General features: G+C 35.8%; 2 protein-coding genes across 12 annotated transcripts in view; one reads left to right on the top strand and one right to left on the bottom strand.

Moving 5' to 3' along the window:
* The window catches only part of LOC116165602 (major facilitator superfamily domain-containing protein 6), a 73994-nt gene extending 59151 nt beyond the window's left edge, over positions 1-14843 (top strand). For 3 of the 7 annotated variants that reach the window (XM_031480181.1, XM_031480183.1, XM_031480180.1), the window contains exons 2-7: positions 1684-1811; positions 10315-10469; positions 12545-13626; positions 13675-13838; positions 13889-14260; positions 14312-14842. In XM_031480181.1, coding sequence (XP_031336041.1) covers positions 1712-1811; positions 10315-10469; positions 12545-13626; positions 13675-13838; positions 13889-14260; positions 14312-14670 — 2232 coding nt within the window. In that variant the 5' untranslated portion in view covers positions 1684-1711 and the 3' untranslated portion in view covers positions 14671-14842. Of the gene's footprint in view, positions 1-1012; positions 1134-1254; positions 1403-1512; positions 1597-1680; positions 1812-10314; positions 10470-12544; positions 13627-13674; positions 13839-13888; positions 14261-14311 lie in introns of those variants that run through there. The other 4 variants (XM_031480178.1, XM_031480182.1, XM_031480179.1 and 1 more) reach the window with 4 other exon arrangements.
* Positions 14844-16473: 1630 nt separating this feature from the next.
* LOC116166018 overlaps positions 16474-26127 on the bottom strand; it is a 32379-nt gene continuing 22725 nt past the window's right edge. The window contains exons 1-11 of one of the 5 annotated variants that reach the window (XM_031480829.1): positions 21516-21605; positions 21407-21454; positions 21141-21357; positions 19107-21094; positions 18858-19058; positions 18521-18803; positions 18266-18475; positions 18053-18199; positions 17718-18004; positions 17470-17667; positions 16474-17424 (exon numbers count right to left, since the gene is read on the bottom strand). In XM_031480829.1, coding sequence (XP_031336689.1) covers positions 17177-17424; positions 17470-17667; positions 17718-18004; positions 18053-18199; positions 18266-18475; positions 18521-18803; positions 18858-19058; positions 19107-21094; positions 21141-21357; positions 21407-21437 — 3810 coding nt within the window. In that variant the 5' untranslated portion in view covers positions 21438-21454; positions 21516-21605 and the 3' untranslated portion in view covers positions 16474-17176. Of the gene's footprint in view, positions 17425-17469; positions 17668-17717; positions 18005-18052; positions 18214-18265; positions 18476-18520; positions 18804-18857; positions 19059-19106; positions 21095-21140; positions 21358-21406; positions 21606-26127 lie in introns of those variants that run through there. The other 4 variants (XM_031480830.1, XM_031480826.1, XM_031480827.1 and 1 more) reach the window with 4 other exon arrangements.

Here is a 26127-nt window from a genome sequence, read left to right as displayed (position 1 = left end):
AGACTAATTTTTTTAACCGAAGTCGCGTACTACCCTTAATAAACTATTCTTAATAAGCCCACTTTAAAATAAAGGCAATAAAAAAAAGTCACCCCCTGAAAACTGAAAATTGATTGCAACTTTTAATTATTCTTGTGATTAGAAAGTATACTTTTGGATAAAATATCATCCATTCTAGTGTTACTTTGGAGACTTGGACTCCTCCACTTTTACCTTTTAATTAGAAACGAGTCGTTGAATTACAGTCACGGAATATTTGTTATTCATAAACAATTCATCGTTTTATCGGTACGATTATGATAGGTAGTTGAAATGTGAAGAAACTAAAATACAAATATTGTATTACATTCGTCATCAAATTAAATAAGTAGTTTTGATTAGTGTATGGAAAACGTTAATGTAATAATAACAATTTTTCGTTAGCTATGTTTACATTACAAGTACTGCAGATTTCCCACAACGCAATGTTCGTAGGTAATCTGAATATAATTGGTTTCGGTTAATGTTTGTATTTTTATGGAAACATCCACCAATGTTCTTCATGTTATTTAAAATAGCAGAAGGTTAGTTACGTGAGAACTGTTTCTCCAGCGGCTACTAAGCTATTTCTTAATTTTCATATAACTGCCAAATTATCTTAGAATAAGGAAGTGTGTAACGTTTGCAGAATCTCTACCGGCGAGTGACACATTTCACTTTTGAGATTTACCTTATGCTTATTTAGTGATTACCATTATACGATTTTTAGCACCTAGTGCATTCATATAACTCGCGTTACTACACACAAACGGAGAATGAAAGTAGTAATTAGGTCTTTCGTTATAAAACTATTTTCGATGGTTAAAATAACCTCGCATGGTACGAGTAAGAATTCCGAAATTTTTGTTCATCGCGAGTTTTGCAATAAGCGGCGACCTTTGAAAAATTTAATTGAATAGGTTGCTTGAAATTAAGGTAACTGTCCTTGCATCAGCATTTAATTTAGCATGTTGGATGAGCAGGTTATACTAGCAATTTATAGTCATTACATTGTAAAGTCTAGGGAAGCAAGGTATCTGTTTCGGGACCATCCAAAAGGGGCGTATAGTGAACTTGAATATTCTAAACATGTCTACTGAAACAAAAGCGATTAAGTAAGTAAATTAGTGTGTCAGCATTGTAAGAAAGTAACGGGCATCCAAAATTAACTATAAGTAACAGTACATACGTGCACTTGTATGTTATTACCATATCCGAGAAACTACGACTATTATGCATTAACCACAATTATGCATTGACTATGGAAAATTAATGAAAAGCAAAGTGATTCAGAGATTTTCCGCATAAATCAAATTTTGCAGAAGCCATTTCCTATTTACCCATTCGTGTTGTTCAGGGCAAGGTTTACAATACATAAAGTTATGTAAGTAAGTAGTTTGTAATGAAAATTTGACTTTTATGGATGTAAACAAGTGCAGTCAAAATCAATTAATGAATTTGCATAATGAAAAACTGAAGAAGTCGTAACTATGCAATTAAATATTCTAACGAAGGCTATTGCTAGTAGCTGTATTACTTTAAGAAAGTTGTGCATGCATGGAAAATGATAGTGGATAGGTATACAGTGGTTTCACTAATACTTTATATATTGATCAGAAATGAGCATGTTCGAAAATTTTAATGTATCCATTGACTTTGTTTCAGAATTGAACGACCAAAAAAATTAGCGACTATGAATAAGTACGTAAAACTTTTCTTCCGAAGAATTATCAAGGATTTTCAACAGAAAGAGTTGCTGCCTTTGAAGCTATTATTTTTTGTCAATGCATCCAGTGAGTATTAAACATTTTGTACTTCTATTTCTGTATGGTATACAGGTATATGCATTTAATTATTAGTGGAATTCACTATTTAGCCTTGACACTGTAAGTATAGGTGATAATGTAAGGATTACCATAGTGGTTAGTTTTTGATGGCACAACCAATATAGCACAATCAAACAAAAAGCTTCAAATGAGGCAATACTAATGAATTACCAGTCAACCAAATTTCATCTCAATTAGAATGTTTTATTTTTAGCTTTGTGGGATTTTTAGCCCAGCAAAATTTCCGGCGCGTAAGCTCCAACCTTTTTTTGTATAATAATTATGCATATAATTAGTATATATTTAAAGAACGAGGGTTTTCTACCAATCAAGGGAAAAAGACGTAGTACCAAAGAATATGTTTTGTTACAGAAAAAAAACTTACTGCAAATAGTCTCATTATGTAAAGGTCATCAGGTACGTTCAATAGTCAATTGATAATTGCGTAATCACGATCATTACCGATCATTATAAAGAAAATCACATATAAGATAGGGGAAGTACATCTAATACGTAGTGGGAGCGAAGGGGGGCTAATTTTTTGTAGTGATAAAGATATGTAATTAAGATTAAATATGCAAAAAAATGGGTTAGTACCATAGTTTGACCTCCACAATGTAACAAAATTAACGCATCCAATACTAGGGAAGGTTATTTGATATTTTTAAAAAGAAATATTTGCAAAATTTCAATTTAGTCTTCTTTCAATGTACATAACCTTGTCAGAGTGTGTGGTGCTCCTTTTAAAAAGATCTTCATCTAATTAGCAACATTTCTTTTGTAGTTTTAGATTTGAAAAATTGTTCAATTCACTCTCATTTGGAAGCAATAAACGTAATATTTCATGTAAGTTTGGTTGGCGCTTTCCAACCTTTCTGTGCAGGGAACCATGGCAGTTTTTGTCCAGTAGTATCTCATGTAAGATACTATAACGTAAATATAATTACTTGGTTTTATTTATTTGCAAAATGACTAACAAAAATTTATAACAGTCTTAAAATAGAAACAGTAATTATCATTTATCACTTGTAAATTATAACGTAACACAAGTGCATCGAAGTTGGAACTGACCCGAAACATAATTCGGCTTGATTATATAGTAAACGACATTCTTTCTAGAATGATTTCGAGTTCTCAAGGACACTTCGGAATATTCTCGAACAAACACGTCATATTCCTCGGAAACATTACATCACATCCGCCTTCGCTCTTTATAGCAATCTTCCATGGTGGTGGTTCTTCGGGCTCGTTCTGGCCCGCGTATGGAGTCAACCGATTTATGTGCACTACCATCGGTTTTCCTCGTGGTAGCAGTGTTGCCAAGTAGTAAATGACAGAAATCTGAGAATGGCCGCCTGGAAGTCACCAGAAGTCACTAGGTGGTGGAACAGGAAAGAAAGAAAGATAACGAAATTTTTTTGGTGATTTTTTTCTCCAAAATCTAGTGATTTCTAGTAACTTTTCACAACAAAACCACCAATTTTATTATTAAATAAGTATGCAACCAAACGTTCAACATTTGACAAATTCCCTAAAATCACATCATTAGGTTTAGGGGAATTTTTCGAAAGGAAGAAAATTTCCCTTATGTGACGGTGTTGTGCGTCCGTTTGTTCCTCGTATAACTCGAGAACGAAAAGAGACAGCGATGTCAAACCTTTACCAATCGATTTCTACAAGTTCAAGGCTATTGAATATGAGCCGAATTAAAAGTCGCGTTTCCGAAAGCGAGCTGCCAAAAAATTCCCCTACTGAAAATCCTATGCGATTCTTCGTATCTTGTTTCTTTCATAACATAATAGGACTATTTACCTACTTCAGGAAATAGGACTTTTTAAATAAATGAATACACACTTTTATTGAAAAAACGCGAACATTTCGAAAATTCACAAATTTATATATAATAGCATTGCGGTTTTTCTTGAAATCACCAGATAGTCTTCACATGTATGTTGAAAATCACTAGGTTTTAGACATGTCTGAATCGTGATGAAAAAGTCTGAAATTGATCTTGAAATTCACCAGATCTAGTGACAAAATCACCAAATTGGCAACACTGCGTGGTAGTTTCCTTATCCGATAAGTCGTTTATTCTCTTCACGACTGTAACTTCGAAGATAGTCCGCGTCTCCTCTGGGGACGATACAACCAAGCCAGATCTCAGGGTTGATAACCACCAGCTTGGGCCTTCACGTCGTACTGCACTGTAATTCTTGACCAGTACTTCCCCATTGTCCTATTCACAGGTGACACATCGTATCGCGTTCTTTAGTAAATACCTTAAATCGTTTTCTTAGTTCGTCTATTTCGTTTTCTATCGTATGAATTTTATCTTGGACAGCCTATCATACGTCTTACTTCTTGTTGGCCGGCTTCAATTGTAGCTTCCATGGCTTGTTGACATCATTGTTTACTTATCAATAATCCGACACTTGACACCAATGTAACGTAAATTTATATATGTGGTTTTATGTATTCACAAAATTTATAACAGTCTTAAAATGGACTAATTTGTAACAGTAATTATAATTTATCACTTACAATTATTTATAACATAACACAAGCACATCGAAGTTGGAACTGACTCGAAACGCAATTCGATTCTTTCTAGAATATTCTCGAGTTCTCAAGGACGTTTTAGAATGTTCTCGAACAAATATGTCATATTTCTCGGAAAGATTACATCACAGCCGCCTTCGTTTTTTATCGCCAATGACTACTCTTTCATGGCGCCTCGATGTCTATCCAGATTTCTGGAATGTTCTCTACAATACTCACCTGCTTGGATCTGAAAATGAAACGTGTAGATAGATAGATGCTTTATTTCCACGTTCACCATTTGGATACACAACAAAACCAAATTTGCATTAAGTTCTAATACAAAACACACACAGATGAACCGTAGATAGGTGTATTCTGTTGAACTTACTATCATTTAAAAAATAGTTCATATTATTATTAATATTGTATAACAATTTATGGAATGATACTAGAAGAATCCCGAATTAAAAACCATTGCTCGAAATGATTTCATCTCACGCTAGCTGCGACCAATCTAGCGATTCACGAAACTAGGAAAATAAGAACAGATAAGTATGTATGGTCCAAACATTATATAATTTGTCAAAAATTAACAGAGTCAATAGTATAGGTTTAAAAATTTCAAATTCCGAAAACCAGATTCCAAAATATTCACTTACACTACACTTCCATCATTAGATAAATAATAAACCCCTAAAGAGCATCTAAAAAAGCGGTAAAGCATCTCGGTGTGACCCTACGGGGTCATTGGATTTGACCCATTTTCAATTCGCTTGTTACATGTGGCATTTAAGTCTACTGTGCAAAGTTTCAACCGAATAGGTTCAAGCGTTTGGCAGGGACAGAGAAGCGTGACCTCACGGGGTAATTTCGTGAATTTTCCTAATGCGAATTCTCCCCACGGGTGCAAAATTGGCCACTACTCGAAATGTCTTGATCAAAACTATCCGTTCACATTATTTTTCTGAAAATTATCCTACTAATTGTCCGGGTGCGAATTATCTGGGAGGGAAATGTCCAGGATACAAAATGTCCTGGGAACGAATTGCTTAATAAATATTATAAATAAAGACGGTAATGCTCTGCTATTGCTTGTTCTGATGAGTATTTAATTATAGAAGCAAAACATATTTGGTTTTTATACAGATCAAAAAAATCCGGAAATCTACATATAATTGCCTTAAATGTCCTGAGGCTGGAACTGGGAAAACCTGGAAAGAAGAATTACTTTTTTAGTAATAGGTATCATCGTTGCCAAGGAATTATAAAATTGAACAATTTCACTTGCATTTACCATTGTATTGTTTAATATTTAGCGTAACGATTATTATTATTAGTAAAATTTCTTTTTGATAAATATGAAGTAATTACTAATCACTTAAAATCCTTAAAATTTGGGACACCTAAGGTAGTTATTTAGGAGTTATCGGACTGACTGTAATATTGTGCGCGACGGCATATGTATACCTATTTTGATCAGTTTGCGAATAATGAATCAGCATTTTTTCCAATTCCCACTGACGTCTGCGATTTCCCAAAGTTTTTGTCGAAAATTAACTTGTCTACAATTTACACGCTAACGTTTTTTTTCATACCTCGTTTGATTTTAAAATAATGCATTAGAATATACAAATGAGAAACCTAATCTCTTAAAACAGTGCATACTGGATGTTACTGATCTTAATATAAAAGCGCACAAGAACTATAACATTTATTGTTTTGATTACAATGTCCTTAAAACAAGCCTAAATGTTAATTACGACCTAGGCAAACACATGAAAATAGCTAAAGATCCAAATACAATCTTAAATGCGTTTCTCAGGGAAAACAACTCCCACGTAGTGTTCACAGATGGCAGTAAAACAAATGACCAAAGCAGTCATGTAGGTTCTGCTTGCTTTTATGTCAATACAAATAAGAAATCTGGTCAAGCCCTACCAAAAGATACGTCAATTTTTACTGCAGAATGTTTTGCCATTGGAAAAGCTTTAGAATCAGTTAGAAATAGTCAAGTTGCCAATTTCGCGATAGTATCTGACTCTCTAAGTGCGCTCCAATGTCTAGGATCAGCCAAAGTTAGTATAAATTTAAATTTTTATATTCTCAAAATAAAATACGAATATAACAAAATTATGGCAAAAGATCCAAGCAAGAATATAGTCTTCGTATGGTGTCCATCTCATATTGGCATATTGGGAAATGAGGCTGTCGATGAATTAGCAAAATCTTACACAAGTAAAACCCCTACTCCTAACTTTATAATTCCTTTCACTGATTTTTCGCAGAAAATTAAAAAAACTTCATATATTAATACTAATGATTACTGCTTAGAACAATCCATCTATAAAGGTTCCAAATATTTCAAAATTTTTTACAATGACTCGCCTAAAACTTGGTTCCACAAATCTAGAGTAAATCGTAATATTACAGTATCAATAATTAGATGCAGAGCGGATCACTACAATCTCGCTACCTCATTGTTCAGGGTCAATATCGTAGATGATCCAATATGTGCTGCGTGCGGTGATTATAATGAGGACCTAAATCATGTTTTATGGCAATGTGATATTTACAACGATCAAAGATTAAATTTAATTAAGAATATTTGCAGAGGAAAGACGTTATTACCGCTACACGTACACTACCTATTGTTTTATCCCAACTCTACTGCTTGTGAGCACATTGTTAAATTCTTAGATGCGATCGGTCGACCAATTTAGTTATATATCTACTAAGGAAATAATATGTAAATATTATTCTATGTATATGTAGTTTATCTTTAATAAAGAATAGCTGATATAAGGCTCCTACAAGCCTTGAAAAGCTTAAATAAAAAAAAAAAAAAAAAAAAAAAATACAGTATGGAGTTGGGATAAGTGACGTTACATCACGACTGATACTCCAGGCGCCAATTAACGTTTCACTAATTATTTTAAGAGATGATTTTAAGAGATTACGCGTACTTTAACAAGATGTAATACAAATTTTTCTAACTGGACAAGAATAAAATTTTTGTTGTAAAAGTGTTGGAATCTTATGAAAATGTTGAAAACTGAAAAGGCACTTTTTCAACGAAAATCTGATTTTTAGCTTTTTAGTGCAGATTCTGTGTTCCTTTGACAAAAAGTGTTTTTATTTTATTTTTTTATATTTGTCTTTGCCGGGGTCCCAGATGTTAGATCTAAAATATTCATTAGACTACTAGAATAACTTTAACAAACCTATTAACTTTCACTAATCACGTCCAGGAATCTTTAGACTCCAGAAAACTGTATTTACATGGAGTAACTCTCCATTGGCTAAATTTTTTTGCTTCACATCTAAAAAATCGCACCTTTAAAGTATGCATCCGTAGTATGGCATCCCCATACACTGTACCAAATAAAACGCATCGAAAAAGTGCAAAATAGATTTCTAAGATTCCTATATTTAAAAAAAATAACACCTACCCCGAATTTAATATTAAATCTGCAGATCTCAGGCATGAATTTGAAATACAACGTCTTGCTAATCGCAGAAGCATAGCTTTGGTACAGTTTGGTCATAAACTATGGAATAATCTAGTAGACCAAAGCTATCTGCTATCATTAATGACTCTTAAAGTTCCTAATCGGACGACACGTTCAACTGATATATTTTACATTCCGACGACTACTTTTCGCTTCCACTCACCCCTCTTAGTTATGTTGCGTTTGCTGAATCAATTGCTAACGTTAATTATTGATTTTGATTTATCGTTGCTGTTTAAAAAATTTTCAAAACTTGTGATCGACTACTACTCGTTTAATTAAAACTCCTTGGGACTCTGCAATATAGAGACATACAATAGGTAGTACAGATTGATTTTAGGCTTTCGCAATTGTTTTAAGTTTGGAATAAATAAATTATATATATAAATATTAAATATTATAAAAACGACTAAAATTGCAATGAACTTGAGGAGTTTGTACGAATAATATCACTATAGTTTAATCATTGACATTTATGGCGGCATTTAAGCGTTTATACAATATATTATGAGCGGTTGTTTTGATGTAATTAAATCTTAACTTAGGATTCGATTATAATTAATTGACTAACGAATTATGTGTCTAAGGGGCGCTATAATGAATAGTTCTAGCTCGAAATTCGATGGTAATTTTATATGATCTAATTGCCAAATAATCTCGAAGTAGCATTTTGTTCGATTGTGCTAGCTTAAACCATTAAGCGATCATCAGATATTTCAACACAGTTAATTGTTAGGAATGATAGCGGCAAAGATACTTGGTGATTCTCGAAGAGGCGAACAAACATAAAAAACGCACCACAAGTTATTTTTGCAAATTCTGTCGATACAGTGCAGCTGCAGCTCCAAAGCTTCCAATGTGAAAAAATGCTGCCTAACCATGGACAACACAATTAATTTCCAGAATATACAAAACCTGTAACGGATTTTTTATCATTCCTTGTTGATGCCTAATTCTCAATTTCCATAACTAACTGTCATAGATATAGTCCAGTCAACCTGTGTAATTCTCAATTTCCATAACTAACTGTCATAGATATAGTCCAGTCAACCTGTGTCGTAAAACACCAGTTGAAGGAAAAAAATAGTATAAAGCTAATTTTTTCCCCACCGACTACTACCATTTAGACAAATGTTTAGCCAAAAGTCCCCGCCCCTACCCCCCTTGCTTCTCCCCCTGTGCCACCCTAAACATGAAAAGTGTAGGGGTTTCGTAAATCGCGTCTCTGTCGATTACTAAACAACATATCGGACTGCAATTTGTTATAACATTGTCTACAAATAAGTTTCAGTTGACTTTCGTCGTAACTATTACCGTTTGTTTGTAATTCGTATGAAAAGGTAAAAAGTGGTATATTTTTCGGCACGTATTTTTACTTTTTGTCGCAGAAGTGTTCACGCCGACATTTTATCAAAAAATGTTTCCTACAAAAGTTGTAGCTCCCATTATTACCTTTAAAATGATATAAAATAGTACTTACTTTGTTGAAGAGCCTGCGAGATTCAGCCGGTGTAAGTACAGAATGCGTACCCAGTCGTGGCGGGTTCCGTCGAGGTGGACCCGGCGGCGCCGCCTTGCAATGCTAATATTGTTGTATAGTGGGTGTTTTTTAAACTTTAATGTACACAATTGCATTTTCTCTAAACTAAACCCAAATTGCAGTCCGATATGTTGTTTAGTAATCGAGAGAGACGCGATTTACGAAACCCCTACACTTTTCATGTTTAGGGTGGCACAGGGGGGAAAGCAAGGGGGGTAGAGGCGGGGACTTTTGGCTAAACACTTGTCTAAATGGTAGTAGTCGATGAGGAAAAAATTAGCTTTATACTATTTTTTTCCCACTAAAAACACAGGTTGACTGGACTAATATAACAATTAAGTCATATTTTATGTTCGCCTTATGAAGACTCAAGTATAATTTATGTGTCTTATTGGTATTATTTTGTGTTATGCATTAAATAATTAAACCGTTTATCTATTCTTAAGAAGTGATGGTGCTATTGGTCAATTGTGATAGATGAATCTTCCTAAACTTCGTGTGTAATGAATTAGTAATCATTGAGTAAGTTTATTATGTTATGTTGGTTGTGTCATTAAGAGTTATGTTGGTTTTCATTTCCACATGTTCATTTGTTTAATTTAAACAAACATGACCTTATAGTTTTCTCTATTTTACGCCCTGAACTATTGTGTAACAACTAACCCATCAAACTCGTCAATAGGTAATAATTCATTTCTTGTCGACAGATCAATCAAATTGTATTTTACATATTGACTACATTATGTTACTATTTATAGAAAGGACCGACTTTCGTTGACCTACAGAGTTTCTAATTACACATACTATTTGAATGAGTTATGCAATATGCCTTGATTGCTGTTCAATAATAATATTACATAATTTTGTTTTTTTTTTGCAGCTATATTGATCCTTTACCCGTATTTAACAATACACATGAGAGAGCTTGGTATTAATGTAGAAGAAACAGCAATAATGTCGGCGGTGATTCCAGTTATTAGTATTCTGATGCCACCTATAGCTGGTATAATAGCTGACAAAATTGGAAACTTTAAGGTACTATCTCACTATCATAAATCTTCTCTTACTACTCCATTTGCTCAGTAGCTTACGCATATGCAGGTTTCTAACTGAAATTTAAGATTTCAAAGTAAAATATGACGTCAATACCCCAACCTTTTTGGGAGAAACCGGCCCTAAAGGTACATCCAAGAACTTCAGGCGAATAGGGAAAGTTAATACATTTTTACTACAGATATATGCTTTTAACTACTGGAATGTACCAAAATCCATTTTTCAACCTGACAAATCTTCGGGATGACTCCACGAACAAGCTTGACATGTTACAATGGAAGCAGGTTTTTATACACTTATTCAAGAACCCTGCCCTTTTTCCTAGCAACTTTATTTACTACTTATTTTCGCAAGCGAGACTTCAGAGTTACTGTCAGTGTAAAAAGCTTGTGCACCCCTGAGGCTTAAAGCGTATGGAAATTTTGCGTTGATTGAGTCTAGAAATATTATTTCTGGTCAAATGTTGTTTCAGCGTGAACTGTCAAAAATACCGCTTTTGTGGTTTTCCGCGTTAGGACCAACTTTAGAGTCTAATAAAAACAAAACTACTCTACGAAATCCCTTAAAATTTCAGTATGTTGTAAACTGGGACTTTCTGGGACATTCGAAAGCACTCGAGAACACTCAAGTTTACTATATAAGCAAATAGAATCGCGTTTCAGAACAGTTCCAATTTCAACGCCGAAGTAATAAATAGTTCGCCGTTATAAATTCTGCATATGTGAGAAATAGTCCTTAACTGCCATAAATCAATTCATTTTAGGACTGTTTTATTGTTAATTAATTTTAAATATAAAAATCACGCAATTAAATTTATATTACACTGCTGTCAGGTGTGGGGTTGTCTTTAAGTGGACAATTAGTGAAAGTTTATGTCAATTGTGACCAGATTTATGTCTACGGTCTCAGTAGCTCAGCAACAATCAATGGAAGTTAAAATTGAAACCGGTCAACAAGAAATTCATTCATAGGGCAAAAAAAGAAATGAAAGCTGTAATCCATGAACTACGAAAACTATTTATGTTATTGACTGACGAAGGCGAAAAAATGTCACCTATAATAACACAAGATCTACTTGCTGTTGCACAATAGTCCCGCGAAGGAGCCCCCGAACCATGTGAAAATATTGGTACAACAAAGATTCGAGTTAAGCTACCAACATTCGATGCCCCGGAGATTGCGGTCCATGAAGATTCGTGACGCACGGTGGATGATGATTGAGCAACGTAAGAACTCCGGACGGCTCCAGAAGATGACCGTGATTTACGTTTAGTGAGCAAAATCTGTGCTGCGATTGTTAAGTTTAGAGCAAAAACTTGAAAACCACGAATCTCTATTGGCGATTTGAGATTTTTGGGCAATAATCCAAACTACACTTCACTATCAACACGGCAAAGTCAACAAATGTCCGGGTAGGTTATGGCCACAATGTTTTTGGATTCCAGTAAGGGTATTTTCTCTCCTTTTAAATTGAAAGCAGCAGTTTCCCCTGAAATGGTTCCGAAATGGTGCTTTTCGTGTCTAGCCACACACTCCCATATTACTCGAAAGAAATTGGATGAATTGCCACCTCATCTCAAAGGTAAAGCTCTTCTTTGCCGGATCACTTGAAAACAGGTATAATGGCCCTTCAGCTGAGTTGATTTACAATGGCTTTTTATTTTGATTTTAAGTCTCACTTTTCGTTAGGTCTCCTCGTATAACGAATACACGTGTATCGTAGTATATGAAGTTACCGCAGTTGGAGGTTTTTTTAGATTCATGATAAAAACCCATAACAAGAGGGACACCAATTCAAGACACCTTTTCCATTCGCCCGTCAATATTTCAAGAAAACGTTGCCGACAGGTACTGAAAAAGTTGTGTATCATCCACTATACATTTTTAACGTGGGACAAACAAACAAAATATAATTCTATCAAATAAATCAAACGCATAGGTGTACCAATAATTTATGATAATTGTTCGCTGCAATAGATTATGTACACTTTTTTTCCTTTCGTTGCTCACACTGAGAGTCGTTAGTCATCCGTTAATGAAGATTATACTTGTTCTAGATTTTACTAGCAATCTTCTCTGCACTGGGTGGCGTATCCGCTTTAATGCTTTTAATCGTTCCTGTTGGAAGAGTGACAGTAGTCTACCCGAGCAGTGTAGAGTTCGCGCTATCCTGTACAGGAAACTCTCCGATCAATCTATGGTTATACCAAGAGAACCCGTGCACGCCATTACATTCACATACGTATGAAACAGACATTCAAATTGAAACGTGCGGCTTTGTATGTCGAGCAATTACAAATGGAAGAGATTCAATGGCAATTCTAGGTGCAAAAAGTTACAGCGTTCAAATGCACAATATTAAGGCCAACACAACGATCAGTGATGAATTCACTAACGTCAACGTGCCCGTGCACAATTCGTTCGAAATGTCACCTGTCATTACGAAACGAGTTTTAAAAAATAATAAGAACTATTCAACGTCGATAAGGAAACTAGCGGCACATTCTTACTTTTTCCCAGCCCCTGGCTTGTACAACTTTTCATGCGGAATTGAAAGTAACGATAGTGATTCTGCCGGAAGCTATTCATGTAATTTTGGAAGTACGAAGCATTCGAAAAACCAATTTACTGTTGGAATAGTTCCACAGTCTCAAAGCGAAGATGACATCGATGAAAATAAGCAGTTGTTTCAGTTAGCGTATATGAAAAATAAACAACAGTTGCTTCCAACGACCTGTCTCGATGGATTTCCGACGAACAAGGAATACATCGTCGTTCAAATTCCTTTGCGTCGTCGCAATGAGACGGTAGCATACAAAACTGTGGACTTGGGAAGCTGTGATACGCGTTGTTTAGTATCAAGTCCAAGAACCACCGTGTGCTCTAACAAACAGTACTTGAAGGATGTTGATATTACTGTAACATTTTGGGCCTACTTAGCTGTGAGGGTTTTTATTGGAATGGTAGGCGGAACAGCTTATGCAATGTACGAAGGTGCTGTAATTGCTGTTTTACGTGAACATAAAGCCGATTATGGATTGCAAAGAGTGTACGCCACTATTGGAGGTATGATCAGCTCTCCCATATCAGGTTTTTTGATAGATTACGCAAGTAAAGGAAAAGACTATACCGATTATAGGTAGGTGAAGACCACGTAAGTCACCATTATTTTCAGTAAACATTTCAGACCAATTTTTTTCCTGTACGCAAGCTTGAAAATTGTCTTTGCCATTTTGGTGCTGTTTGTAAATTTAAAATTCAAAACACCTGCGAATAATGTAATTTCGGATGTTTTTTCTGTGTTGAAGAAAATTGAACTGCTGGCTCTTTTCGCGGCTTTTTTCATATTAGGTAATAAAATTTGCAATTGACTTGACACGAATGATAATGTTTGCTTTCAGGAACGGTGTGGGGATATATTGAAAGTTTCCTATTTTGGTTAATACAAGATTTAGGCGGCTCAAAATCATTAATGGGGATAACGATTACTGTTGGAGGAATAGCTGGTATTCCACTGCTGGTTTTATCGGGTCCAATAATTAAGCGTATTGGACACGCAAATGTTATTTTTATTGGTTTTCTATTTTACGCTATTCGCTTACTGGGATATTCCCTGATATATAATCCGTGGCTGTGTTTAATTTTTGAAGCAATGGAGAGTATCACTTCGTCCTTAACAGTAACAGCAGTCGTAACGTATGGAGCTAAATTATCTACAATTACTACAGATACAAGCGTTCAAGGTATATTGGGTGGTCTTTACTTTGGTGTTGGTAAGTTAAGCGGCACATTTGCTGTAATGAGCTAGTAATGTTTATAATTAGGAAAAGGATCGGGAAGTCTCGTAGGAGGGTACCTTATGAAATATGTGGGAACTAGGACTACATTTCAAATTTTTTCTGCAGTGGCTGCAGTAACGGGCTTGATTTACTTCTGTTTTAACCATTTTTACATGAAGAAATGGCCCTCAGAAGGACGAGACATAACAAAAAAAGATTCTTTGCAACCTACCCCCAGTATTATCGGTGTTAATGTGAATGAAAAAGTTAGTGACGTTGAAACGTATGAATCTACCGGAAAAGATATATTACCTTACGAAGATGCCCTTACCAACTATGGCTATGAGGATACAGAGAACATTGAAACAGAATATACCGTTTCCAATGGCAACACGAAAGTTTGAAAGTCATCTACAATGTCATTACTTAAAAGCTTTTTAGCTAAATTACAAACTGTTTCAGTTTTGAATAGGGTTTTCTTCACAATTCGACAATACAATGCGATCAAAAATGAGTTGCTGTCGAGTCGCCTTTGAAATTTTTGTTTACATGGAAAATCGTATTTAACTGAACTTCCAAAGGCGACTCGACAGCAATTCGTTTTTGATCGCCCGTTATTCATTAGGCAGATCGGCGTATTAATAGGTACCAATGTATAATTTCTGTGATATAACAATAAGTAGATAATAAAGATGAAGTGATAAAATGGACTATTGGAAAATACTCCGCGTTACCATCTCTTATTTTAGCGATACTCGTCGAAAACCTTTGTTGGTTTTAACTAAACTGAAACTGGGCAACGAAGGCATTCAATTATACATGCATGGAATACATTCATTGCTAGCGTAATTAGGCACTATTAGGAAAAAACCTGAAAGGGGTCGATTTTTATTCTTATAATTTGACAAGTTATAGTATGAAACTATTACCCCCTCTCTGAATGAAGCACCTCTTGCATAGATTTCATTTTTCTGTTTAACAATATACAGTTTTTTTAATTTAGTGCAAATCAATTGACCCAGAGCGATTTTACAAAAATTATGATTTCAAATCAGAATTTATCATCGAACAAACCTTTGATAAAATGGGCGATTCACAAACACTACTCAAGCCTTTGCAGTAAACATGCAAGAGGAGTTGGCCCAAAAATATGCTAAAGCACCAATTGGGTAACGTAATAGGTAATGTTATTACCTATTTTGGCCCAGGCCTAGGCCGTCTTTGTACAAATTCCCAAATAGTACAAGTACTTGACGTCTTACTAACAAGACTCATACTAATTTGCGATATTAAACGTTTTTGCATGCCATTTATCTTGCTAATACGTAGATAATACGTTTAAACGGTTTAGCCACAGATATAGGTAAAGAAATATCTGTGGTTTAGCTAACGAATTGGTGATAATTTACCGTTTTGGGAGAAATAACTTTTAATCTAGACTACTAGAGGGAATTAATTGCACTTTTAAGGACCATAATGTGTTTATGCCTATTCATAATTTAGGAAGTTTAATAAGATGTTATCCACAGGAACTCCCATACTCCATAGAAACTTGTAAATCAAATTTGGTAACGAATCCCCCATACCCCACTCGTAGTAGATTATTCGGCACCATTCGGTACCAAATTTTGGCACACTTCGATCGTGGCGTTTAAAATCCATTCACTATTTACTTGCTAAAACAGTATATCAAGGAATAACATGGGGGTGTGGAAGCTATTAAGACGCAAACACATGAAGATCGTCTGGCACACCTTCAACGTATCGGGTACAGGGTACTTATTGCAAAAAATTGCTCCCGTAAATTTGTGTTCCAACGGACAGATGACGGACGGACAAAACTAGCTTTGCAGTGCTTTGTTGCAGTAGAAACTTCTAAGAATGCATTTAAAGAATTGAAGGCGTAACAAATAATAGATTGAATGGTTTTAGAAATATTTTGATGTAATCTGAACATTCCTAGTGAACAGCGACAACTGGTTTTATTTAAAAATATTTCGTGTTGGTGACTAATGATAAGGTCGCGCCGACGCTGACCTGTTATCAGTGAACCTAACAAATAGTTCGTGAAGCGATGAAATCCTTCCGTGCAAGAGACTAAAGTAGTAAGACTACGGGGTGATGAGTTTTTGTTTAATTATAATGCATGTAAGTTTACTAAACCCCAAACATCGCCGCTACTGCTGATCCACAAACAAAAACTTTGATAACCGATTTACTGTATTTTATATTATTACTATTTAACTTTGACCGATTTTTAACCACAATTGATTTATACATAAGCGTTAATATGACTATCTTTGTTAAATGAAAGACTATGTCGAATAGATCAGACATGAAACTTGAAATAATTAGGTACCTACTTAGGTTCCTTCAGGTATATAACATGCGGGACAGACGGACGGACTTTTGCGAAATCTCTCTAAAAACCCCTTCTATACCGGGTAGTCTTTTGCAATTTCATTTTTTTTATTTGGGAAAAGATAAACATCGGCTATTTACCGAAAGTCCTTTTTACAAAATTAAGGCTATCATTCTATTTTCCGGTAAAACTTTGTTTGCTATAATTTCGCCTTATGTATTAAGCACAAATCGAACTTTTATAAACATACAATATTGTTTATGGAAATGTAGTTCAGCCTCCTTTTTATTGTTATAAAGTGCAACGTCTTGATTGGGTTTGGAATACAACTTTGTTGTGTTGCTACGTTGCTCGAACAAGGCTGATCTGTATTGTATTTGGCTCCAAACACGAACTATGTCTATTTACAAAATTTGGCAATTAAAGATAAATCGCAATCACGCACTTAAATAATCATTCTACTAAAAGTCCATCCCTTAGCCGCGAGGCCCACAAATGCTTAATTGCAATATCACAATTCACAGCACCATCGTATTGCACTACGTATCCTAATTTTCTGGGCAGTCTTTTTCATCGCTTCCATCGCTGCATTCGATGTATCCATTGCACAGTCTACTTTTAGGCAAACATTCTCCTAAGGGACACCTATGCCCCTGACATGTATTTTTAGTAGTTGGAGATAAAGTTTTCTCATTGTCGTCTATATGCGATCGTATCCATGGTAGGTAATTTGATACCTTTGTGTATACCCCAGGTCTATTTGCTCGTGCACAACCGTATCCATTGCTCGTTATGCCTAAAAATATATACTATAACGACTTAACTAAATTTCTGCCCTCACCATATAGCACCCATCTACCATCAGGCTCTGAGCACATAAGCGGCCCCCCTGAATCTCCAAGGCAAGCATCTCTTCCACCACGATCATAACCAGCGCAAAACATATCGTCAGTGATCTTGTACAATGGTAAGAATAAAGTGTGCTTTCGACACTCCGACGTTGAAATGACTGGCACTTGAACTTCCTGTAGCGTGTCAGCTAAACAAAATGTTAACCATAAAAAAGGCTTCTAATTCATTGTAACTTACGAAAAATTCGTCCAACTTCGAAAAGCTGACCCCATCCGATAACGGTACAAATTCTGTTGTCCTTAAGTTCACTATCTGACACAGGCAGACATATGGGCCTGACGTAATCACTAAAAATTAGTGGAGTTTCCGTTTGAAGCAACGATATGTCGTTAATAAAGCCAACGTCAACGTATCCAGGATGTAATATAATTTGTGTAATAGGGCGCAACTGTTCATATGGCGAGGGTAGCGCCGTACCTCTTCTTAAAGTTCCCATTCTTGCGACCCAATGATCTTCCAGTGAACTACAAGAGAAAGATAATCAAAATGTGGCTACCATTGTATACACTTACTGAAAAAAGCAATGCCCAGCGGAAAGAAGCCAACGGCTTGTTAGCAACGTAGCACCACATTGAAATTCTCCCTCCTTGTATAAAGCAGCTTGCCACGGCCACGATCCTAACCCGGCATTACCTCCGCCCACAATCCTGTACATACGCCTGCATTATTATGCCTTTGAATTCACGTTGAACAGATTAATTAAGTGCGTTAATATGCCAACTTACCTAGCCAATTGGTTAACTGCTTGGGGACGTGTTCCGCATTCCAGCACGTTGCAACGTATCTTCATCACCCGTTTACTTGGACACTCGTTCTCGTTGAAAGTTAAGTTTGATTTTGGAACGTTCACCATTTGACCGGCAAGTTCGAAATATTTCTTCTCCGTCTTATGATCCGAATCTGTGTCATTATCAATTTTGAGAACATCCAATTTTCTAGAACTATCATTACACCACAAATTTTGAAAAAAAATTAATTACTTATAAGTTCGCGAGTTACACACTGCTTGGCCTAAGTCAGCAAACCTCAATGCACTGTCTTCGTTATTCATACACAATTTACCCCAACGTCCATACTTTCTCACCAACAAATATCCTTCCGAGTAATATGGATATTCGTTTGCCGCCTTTAAAGTTGGAGCAACAGTTACGCAATGCCTTTCATCGTCTCCATTGGGACAATCTCTTGAACCGTCGCAGAGTTTCGCTGTGTCTATACAAAACTTGGAATTGGCACAAACGTATTGGCCAGGTTTGCACCAATCTGAAAGCACGTTACGTATAATCGGGTATAATTAAAACATCTAACCTAACTTACCACAAAGATTCTCATCAGAAAAATCCCAACAGTCCACGACACCATCGCAAATTTTTCGTAAGAGGTATTGAGATTTTAGATAATCTGCACATGTGCAATTCTTTTCGTCGGTTCCATCATTGCAGTCGACTAGTTGGTTGCACCTCGTGGTGTCCGGCAGGCACTGTCCGTCTCCACATTTAATCGTGTAGTTACTACATTCTGTAATTGTTCTGGTTGCAAGTCGACACTAAAAGTAGCAATACTTACCCGTTGTGTTTGTCGAAACAGTATTGCCACCAAACGCAGATTTGTGCTCGTCTTCTTTAGAAAAAACCGAAACTTTGTTTAACGTTTTTGTAAGTATCTTCAATCCTGCTTGATTATGAGTGTAACTAGCGGATATTGCTTTGTTTGATATCACAGGCGCGTCCTCGTCATGACTGATATTTGAACGAAGTTTGCTGATTTCCGAAAGTTGTTTCAATTTATCTTCGGAAAGAATTTTAATTTGGGTGCCACTTTTCCCAATGGAAACTGACGAATTCACGCTAAATATCGACATCTCCAGTTCTTTGTTGGCGTGGGATTCTTTGGGGTCCATTTTAGGGTTCCTATTAACTTCGGCTTCCGCGACTGAATCATCTCTCGTTAACGATTCGTGCTCCTTTTCAAAATTTAGAACTCCGGAAATTTTAAAATCGTTTACGGGACTTTTGCTTATTTTCCCTCTACTGATTTCCGTGCTGAGCGATGTTACAACTTCGGTGTGTATAAATTTGATAGGTGATCGAGGTACGTCGGAGTTGACGTTTTTTATAAAAGGGTCGCTGGGAAAGCTACGGTTTTCCACCGAATCAGTTTGGTTTGCTGGTTTTTGTGGACGAGGACGTAATGGTCTTGAAATTCCGGAGTTTGATTTGACGGGCAGAAGTGTTACTAAAGGAACTTTGGTAGAAGGCCGAGACTCTAGTGTAATTGCATCTTCTTCTACTTCTACAACTTCAGCGTGGCCTTCTACAAAGCCTTCAGCTTCAGTGTGTTCTTTAAGTGTACTGGAGGGTATGTCCCTGGGTGTTTGTGGTATAGTGGATGAAATGGTTGTGGTACTTAAAACAGAGGACGCTAGGTTACGGAAAATTGACATATTCGTTTCGTTGTGTTTTAAATTAGTTTTCATCAAGGTATTCTCGGGTTCACTAAACGATTGCGATCCTGTTCCATTTAGTAATTCCCAACTCAAACGCGGAAAGGTATCAGTTTCGTTTGTATTATTTACACTGGCTCCAGGTACATGTTTCAAAGTTTCAACTTCCACGAAAGCTCCCGATTGGTCTTCGGAAACCTGCATGTCTTCTCTGTCAAAGTCTCTTCTTTTTGTGGTAGATACAACTTCTTCATCTTCTGAACTTGTTGTAATGAAATGCGTTTCAGTGACTGCTGCAATTTTGTCCACCGGTAAGGGATGTCCAACAATTTCTGTAGCGCCCAACCTTTCTAGTTGAGTGGAATGGTAAGAAAGGCCGGGATTTGTGAAGCTTGTGTAGACCGGTTTGTTTCTTAGCAGCTCAATTTGAGACTTTATTTCCACTTTGGGGAAAGTATTGTTTTGTGTTGATGTTCCTTGGATGGGAACCCAAGGTTCTTTGTCCAACGAGTGCGAGGGAATTGTAAAAAAATAAAGATTAGAAGATTGCAACCTTTTACTAGTTGTAAGTGCATCAGGTGAAGTTGTTGTTACAATACTAGTTTTTGGAGATTCCGTTGTCGAGCTGGGTGTTTTCTGTGAGGTGGTTTTTACAGTCTCTGTGCTAATTGCTGCGACTTGGAACAAGTGACTAGTAACATAAGTAAGTTTAGGGATACTGGTTCCAGTAGTCCACTTTGGTTTCAATGTAGTTGTCGTTCTAGCATTCTTTTTTTCTGTTATATCGGCGTCAGTTTTGCTTATTTCGAACGATCCATGCAGAGAAGGTTTTTTCGGTACAGTATCATCTGGATTGGTTTGCTTTGTATTAGGTACATTACTTAGTGCGCTTGTGTTGGTTCTTTGATTTGGCTTTAATAAGACCGTATTTTTTGGTTTAACTCCTTCCTTTGTTTTCGTGATCACTTTTTGAGAGGCAGCTTCTACGTCCAGCGTTTGCCTTATTTGTATGCTTTTAGGATCGAAACGAACGTGCCTGAATATCGGTCGTCTTGTAATGGAATCGTTGATAAGAGCGTCTCTTAGGACCTTTTCTAAATTTGATATACTCCTAGAAAAATATATCAGATATTGTGTTTTACAATAGATTTTAATACCTAGGTAGTGCTTTCCTATTTAATGAGATTCTAAAGTATATGGTAACGGTGTCATCGCCAAACTTCTCAACTGTACACGATACTAAAGCTGGTCCTATACTGCTTCTATGGTATAGTGCTTCTAATTGCTGTTTATATTTTCGTGCCTTATCTTGAAGATTGTTAAGAAATCGATCGCCTCTAAGAACTTTGGCGCTACAGTTGAACGTTAGCAATTCTAAAAACAATGTGTAGAGTCTCTAGTAAACAACATAGAAATAGCGTACGAGTAGGTGCTTCACTACGTAACACACCCATGTAAAGAGCTAATCCTGCTATGGAAAGAACGGTTACAAACACCAAAAATGCGGCAGCTGCTAGTGCAACCGATGTTACCTTGCTTTTAGGTTTTTCATTATTCAAATGCGTTCTTTGGTGCCACACAAATGGATTGTGGTGACTTCGACTTGGTAAGCTATATTCATTCTGTAACAAAATTGCCGTATAAGTATGGGTTAAATTCCATTTACACATTTTAGCACAAAGCAAAAAAATGGAGGCTCCTTTATCTTTCTGAGTGTTAGTCCCTACGCTCGCTAGCCTTCTCAAATTGTATACAATAAAAATTCTGGACTCTATACTAGAACTATAAATCAAAGTGCAGAATACGACTTTCTATGGTAAAATACAGTAGTCGACAATTACTCAAATGGTCGAAAGTATACGCAGACAATGAAGAAAACTGGATGCAACAAAAATTAGAACACTAAGTACGGTTTGTGCAGCGATAGTGTAAGATAAAGAGGAATTCTATTCTAGGTATTTCTTGGTATGGTTTATTACACACAGAAGATTCTACTATGCTAAACAGTATTTTAGCAGGTTGTAGAACAAGTTATGCGGGTACTTCCGCAAGTAAATGAACTGGATTCCGTTAGTTATAAAATTGAAAAATACCGCAATTTTCACAATGTCTGTGTTAAATTACACATACACCAAAAAGTGTTTGTGGGCACACACTTTTACTAGTAGATTTAAAATGCCAACAGCCACAACTTTCTGCGGGTAAGTTACAAAATAAGCGTCATGAAGGTAAGAATTATATTCTCCTACTTTTTCGTATAATAATAATCTAACATTGAAAACTAAACGTACATTGTTCAGAGTTTGAGTTTGATTTCCATAATAGCTGTCTTAAATTGTTTCAAGTACAACTTTAGATCATCATGAAAACAACTTGTTCGTGACCATTCCAGACAATTGGAATTTACTGTTAATAAAAGTCCCTACTATCAGGGGCGGACTGGGTAATTGCGGGCCAGGTGGAATTGCATAGTACTCCTTTCTCGAAAATAAATTACCTGATAATTAAAAGTAACAAAATATACAATCCACACGAGGTGCGTCGCCTATCATTGTATTTCAGCACTTTCAAAATACTACGACAAAAAATGATAAATTCATTGTAAAACACTTCAATTAAAACAGAATTTTTTAACAACCTAACATCAACCCCAATTAGAGAAACGTGTTAATAATTTATTAATAGTGCAAGAAACTAAATACAGCACATACTTATAAATTTCCAACGGGCCATTATGATCTACAGGCCAGGTGGCAATCGCCACCCGCCCCCCCGGGCCAGTGCGCCCCTGGTTATACACTGCCTTTTTTTGAGTCCCGAAAAAAACATTGTCTCAGATCGCCCCGGAAAAAAAATTTTCTTATAGAATGTGGCCTGTAGAATCCATAATTTCAAACAGTTCCAAGATTGGGCTACTAGTTCAAAAGTTACAGCCCTTTGAATTTTTTTTCGAATTTGGTTTCTAGTCTATAACTTTTGATTGAGAAGTCTGATCGAAAAAGTACGAATTGTTTTGGATTCTACGCACCAAATTTAATAAGAAAGTGTTTTCCCGAGAAATTTTGGTGTAGTCGATTTTTGGTAAAAAAGGAAGGTTATACACTGCCTTTTTTTGAGCCCCGAAAAAAATTGTCTCAGATCGACCCGGAAAAAAAATTTTCTTATAGAATGTGGCCTGTAGAATCCATAATTTCAAACAGTTCCAAGATTGGGCTACTAGTTCAAAAGTTACAGCCCTTTAAATTTTTTTTCGAAATTGGTTTCTAGTCTATAACTTTTGATTGAGAAGTCTGATCGAAAAAGTACGAATTGATTTGGATTCTACGCGCCCAAATTAATAAGAAAAAGTGTTTTGCCGAGAAATTTTGGTGCAGTCGATTTTTGGTAAAAAAAGGTTATACACAGGGGCGGACTGGGTACTTACGGGCCATTAAAGTATTAGTGTAGTAATGAAGGTGGCGGGGGGGAGGGGGGGTAGCTCTGAGGTGCACCACAAAAACATTTTAAAGTACTCCTTTTCTCGAAAATCAATTACCATACAGTTTTTTTTTAAATTGCAGCTGATAATTAAAAGTAACAAAATATACAATCCACACGAGGTGCGTCGCCTATCATTGTATTTCAGCACTTTCAAAATACTACGACAAAAAATGATAAATTCATTGTAAAACACTTCAATTAAAACAGAATTTTTTAACAACCTAACATCAACCCCAATTAGAGAAACGTGTTAATAATTTATTAATAGTGCAAGAAACTAAATACAGCACATACTTATAAATTTCCAACGGGCCATTATGATCTACAGGCTAGGTGGCAATCGTCACCCGCCCCCCCGTGCTAGTCCGCCCCTGCCTACTATAGTCCATTATATAGCTGCATCTGTAGATGCTTATCTATTAATAGAAAATTTTGTGATTTTCCAGAAGGAAGTCGTTCTCTTTTCGAATTCGACCGGAATACTCGTATTAGTACCACAGACAACATTAGTATATGTTGTCTGTGTTAGTACTTAGGATTATTTGAGTTAGAATAAGGAAATTTGATTTATCCGGGTACGGTTCATTAATTCAATCCTTTTAATAGAATACTTACGTAAAATTTCTCTGTTTATCCTTTTAAATAGACCACGTCAAAGCATTTGGAATGTTAGATCGGATTTTAGGGAATTTGAATAGCATTTTAGTGACCAATACAAAATGTGCAAATTTGGGATTTATTTCATCTCTGGATGAAAAACACGTGTACATATAACGGGCGATCAAAAATGAGTTGCTGTCGAGTCGCCTTTGGAAGTTCAAGTTAAATACGATTTCCCATGTAAACAAAAGTTCCAAAGGTGACTCGACAGCAACTCATTTTTGATCGCACAGTACACAGAAGGTATAATAAATTAAGAAATGAAAAATTAATTAACATTTAATAAAAATTCGATGCAACCATCCTCGATTCATTTTTGGGCTGTAAATTTTTGACCCGATTATTATTTATTATTATTATAGTTTTGGGGTCGGTTCCTTTTAGTTTATTGTGATACAAACTATTGCGCTAATCCATTATCAGAAATAGTCCTGTGGGGTAAATCTAAGTTATAGAAGTAAAATATCTGCAAAAACTAAACAGAAAAGATTGAACTAGAAAGTGGCTAACATTTCGGAATAATAAACCTTTTAAGTAACGTAAACTGTAGATGTTTAAGAGCACCGAGGTATAAGGCGTTGAAGTTATAGATGAGTGTTTTATTCATCTGCTGTAATACAGGACGGAAATTACCGTTTATTCAACTATTTACATAAACAACGCCATCAAAGGACGTGAGGTTTCTAACAAACGCATAATGTGGGATTACAGTAATAACGGTTGATCAGTTCACTAAGAATACGAATGAAAACTAAACGTCGTAAACTGTACAAAAGCTCAAAATTGACAACTCTCACTGTTAAAAAAATAATAACAAGTATAAATATTGTCCCCATTGATTTTAGAAGCACTATATAATGTGAATGAAAACATCTACTTTTTTAATTTTTGTGGAGAAAACAAACACTCATACCATCTTTTGGTATAATTTGCATTCTTTTTACCTTATAAGTTTATAACAATGATTACTTCATTCAGGAAGGTACGGATGGTGCCGGATGGCCTACCAAAAAAACTTTCCAACCTAATGCCGAACAACCGTTAAAATCGAGTTTTCTAATTGTTTGGAATTACAATGATCGTAATAACTTTAATCACACACAGAAAGAAATTCAATTAAGGAACAATTAGTAGAAATAGTAGAAAACTTATTTTACACCTAAATGTGTGATTATAATTTAAATTAAGCAACGGTATCTTTACAATTCTATTGATAATTACGAAGTGATATAACTGTAAATGGATTCCATACTCACGGATAATATAGACAATATACATCGCGTAGTTAATTTGAGAACTATCAGGTGAAATGGTGAAATGCCTTTTACGATTGGCCGAATGTTTAAAGGCCATCAGTTAAACGATATTACCTGTATTTTGTAACTAAAAGGATTATTTCTCAGGGTATAGCAACAGAATGAATCCACCCAAGAACTGGGTTAGTTATTGAGGCTCAATTACGATATGGACACTTTTAAGCAACAAAAATCTTGAGAAATCTATTACCAATTTTGTTAGGGAAACCGAAAAACGCACATCTACTCGTGGGGTAAGAACAAATTTAGTATTATAGTCCAAGTAATGATTTTGGACGTGAGACTGATACATAAAAATAATTGTGATTTTGTCGTCAATCTAATTACTGAAGAAATATATGTATAAAGTCAGAAGTGAGATGGTTACCGATATCCATTTATGAAATGATTGACTTTGCACACAAAACGAGGATGCAGTCAGCAAGACTAAATCAAAAGAAAGTTACATTTCGAAATTACGTTGTTTGCATTACAGCTAGGCGAATTATGCGCGGTTTAGTTGTCACGTTAGATGACAGTTGCTGGTCAAACGGCAGAACTTATGGTTCTCGCAATTTCCATTATAAAATCTTGCCGTGCAGATGTCTTCAAACAGCAATAGATTTCCTTCGAGAATGAGAGCATAATCTATCATTGCGTATCGGTGCAATTAACCAGTTCAAGCAAATAAAAGAGGTTTAGCCTTGAA

This window comes from Photinus pyralis, unplaced genomic scaffold (assembly GCF_008802855.1).
Source record: "Photinus pyralis isolate 1611_PpyrPB1 unplaced genomic scaffold, Ppyr1.3 Ppyr1.4_LG3a, whole genome shotgun sequence".
In the NCBI taxonomy this organism is placed as follows: domain Eukaryota; kingdom Metazoa; phylum Arthropoda; class Insecta; order Coleoptera; family Lampyridae; genus Photinus; species Photinus pyralis.
This window is presented reverse-complemented; position numbering and strand designations above follow the sequence as displayed.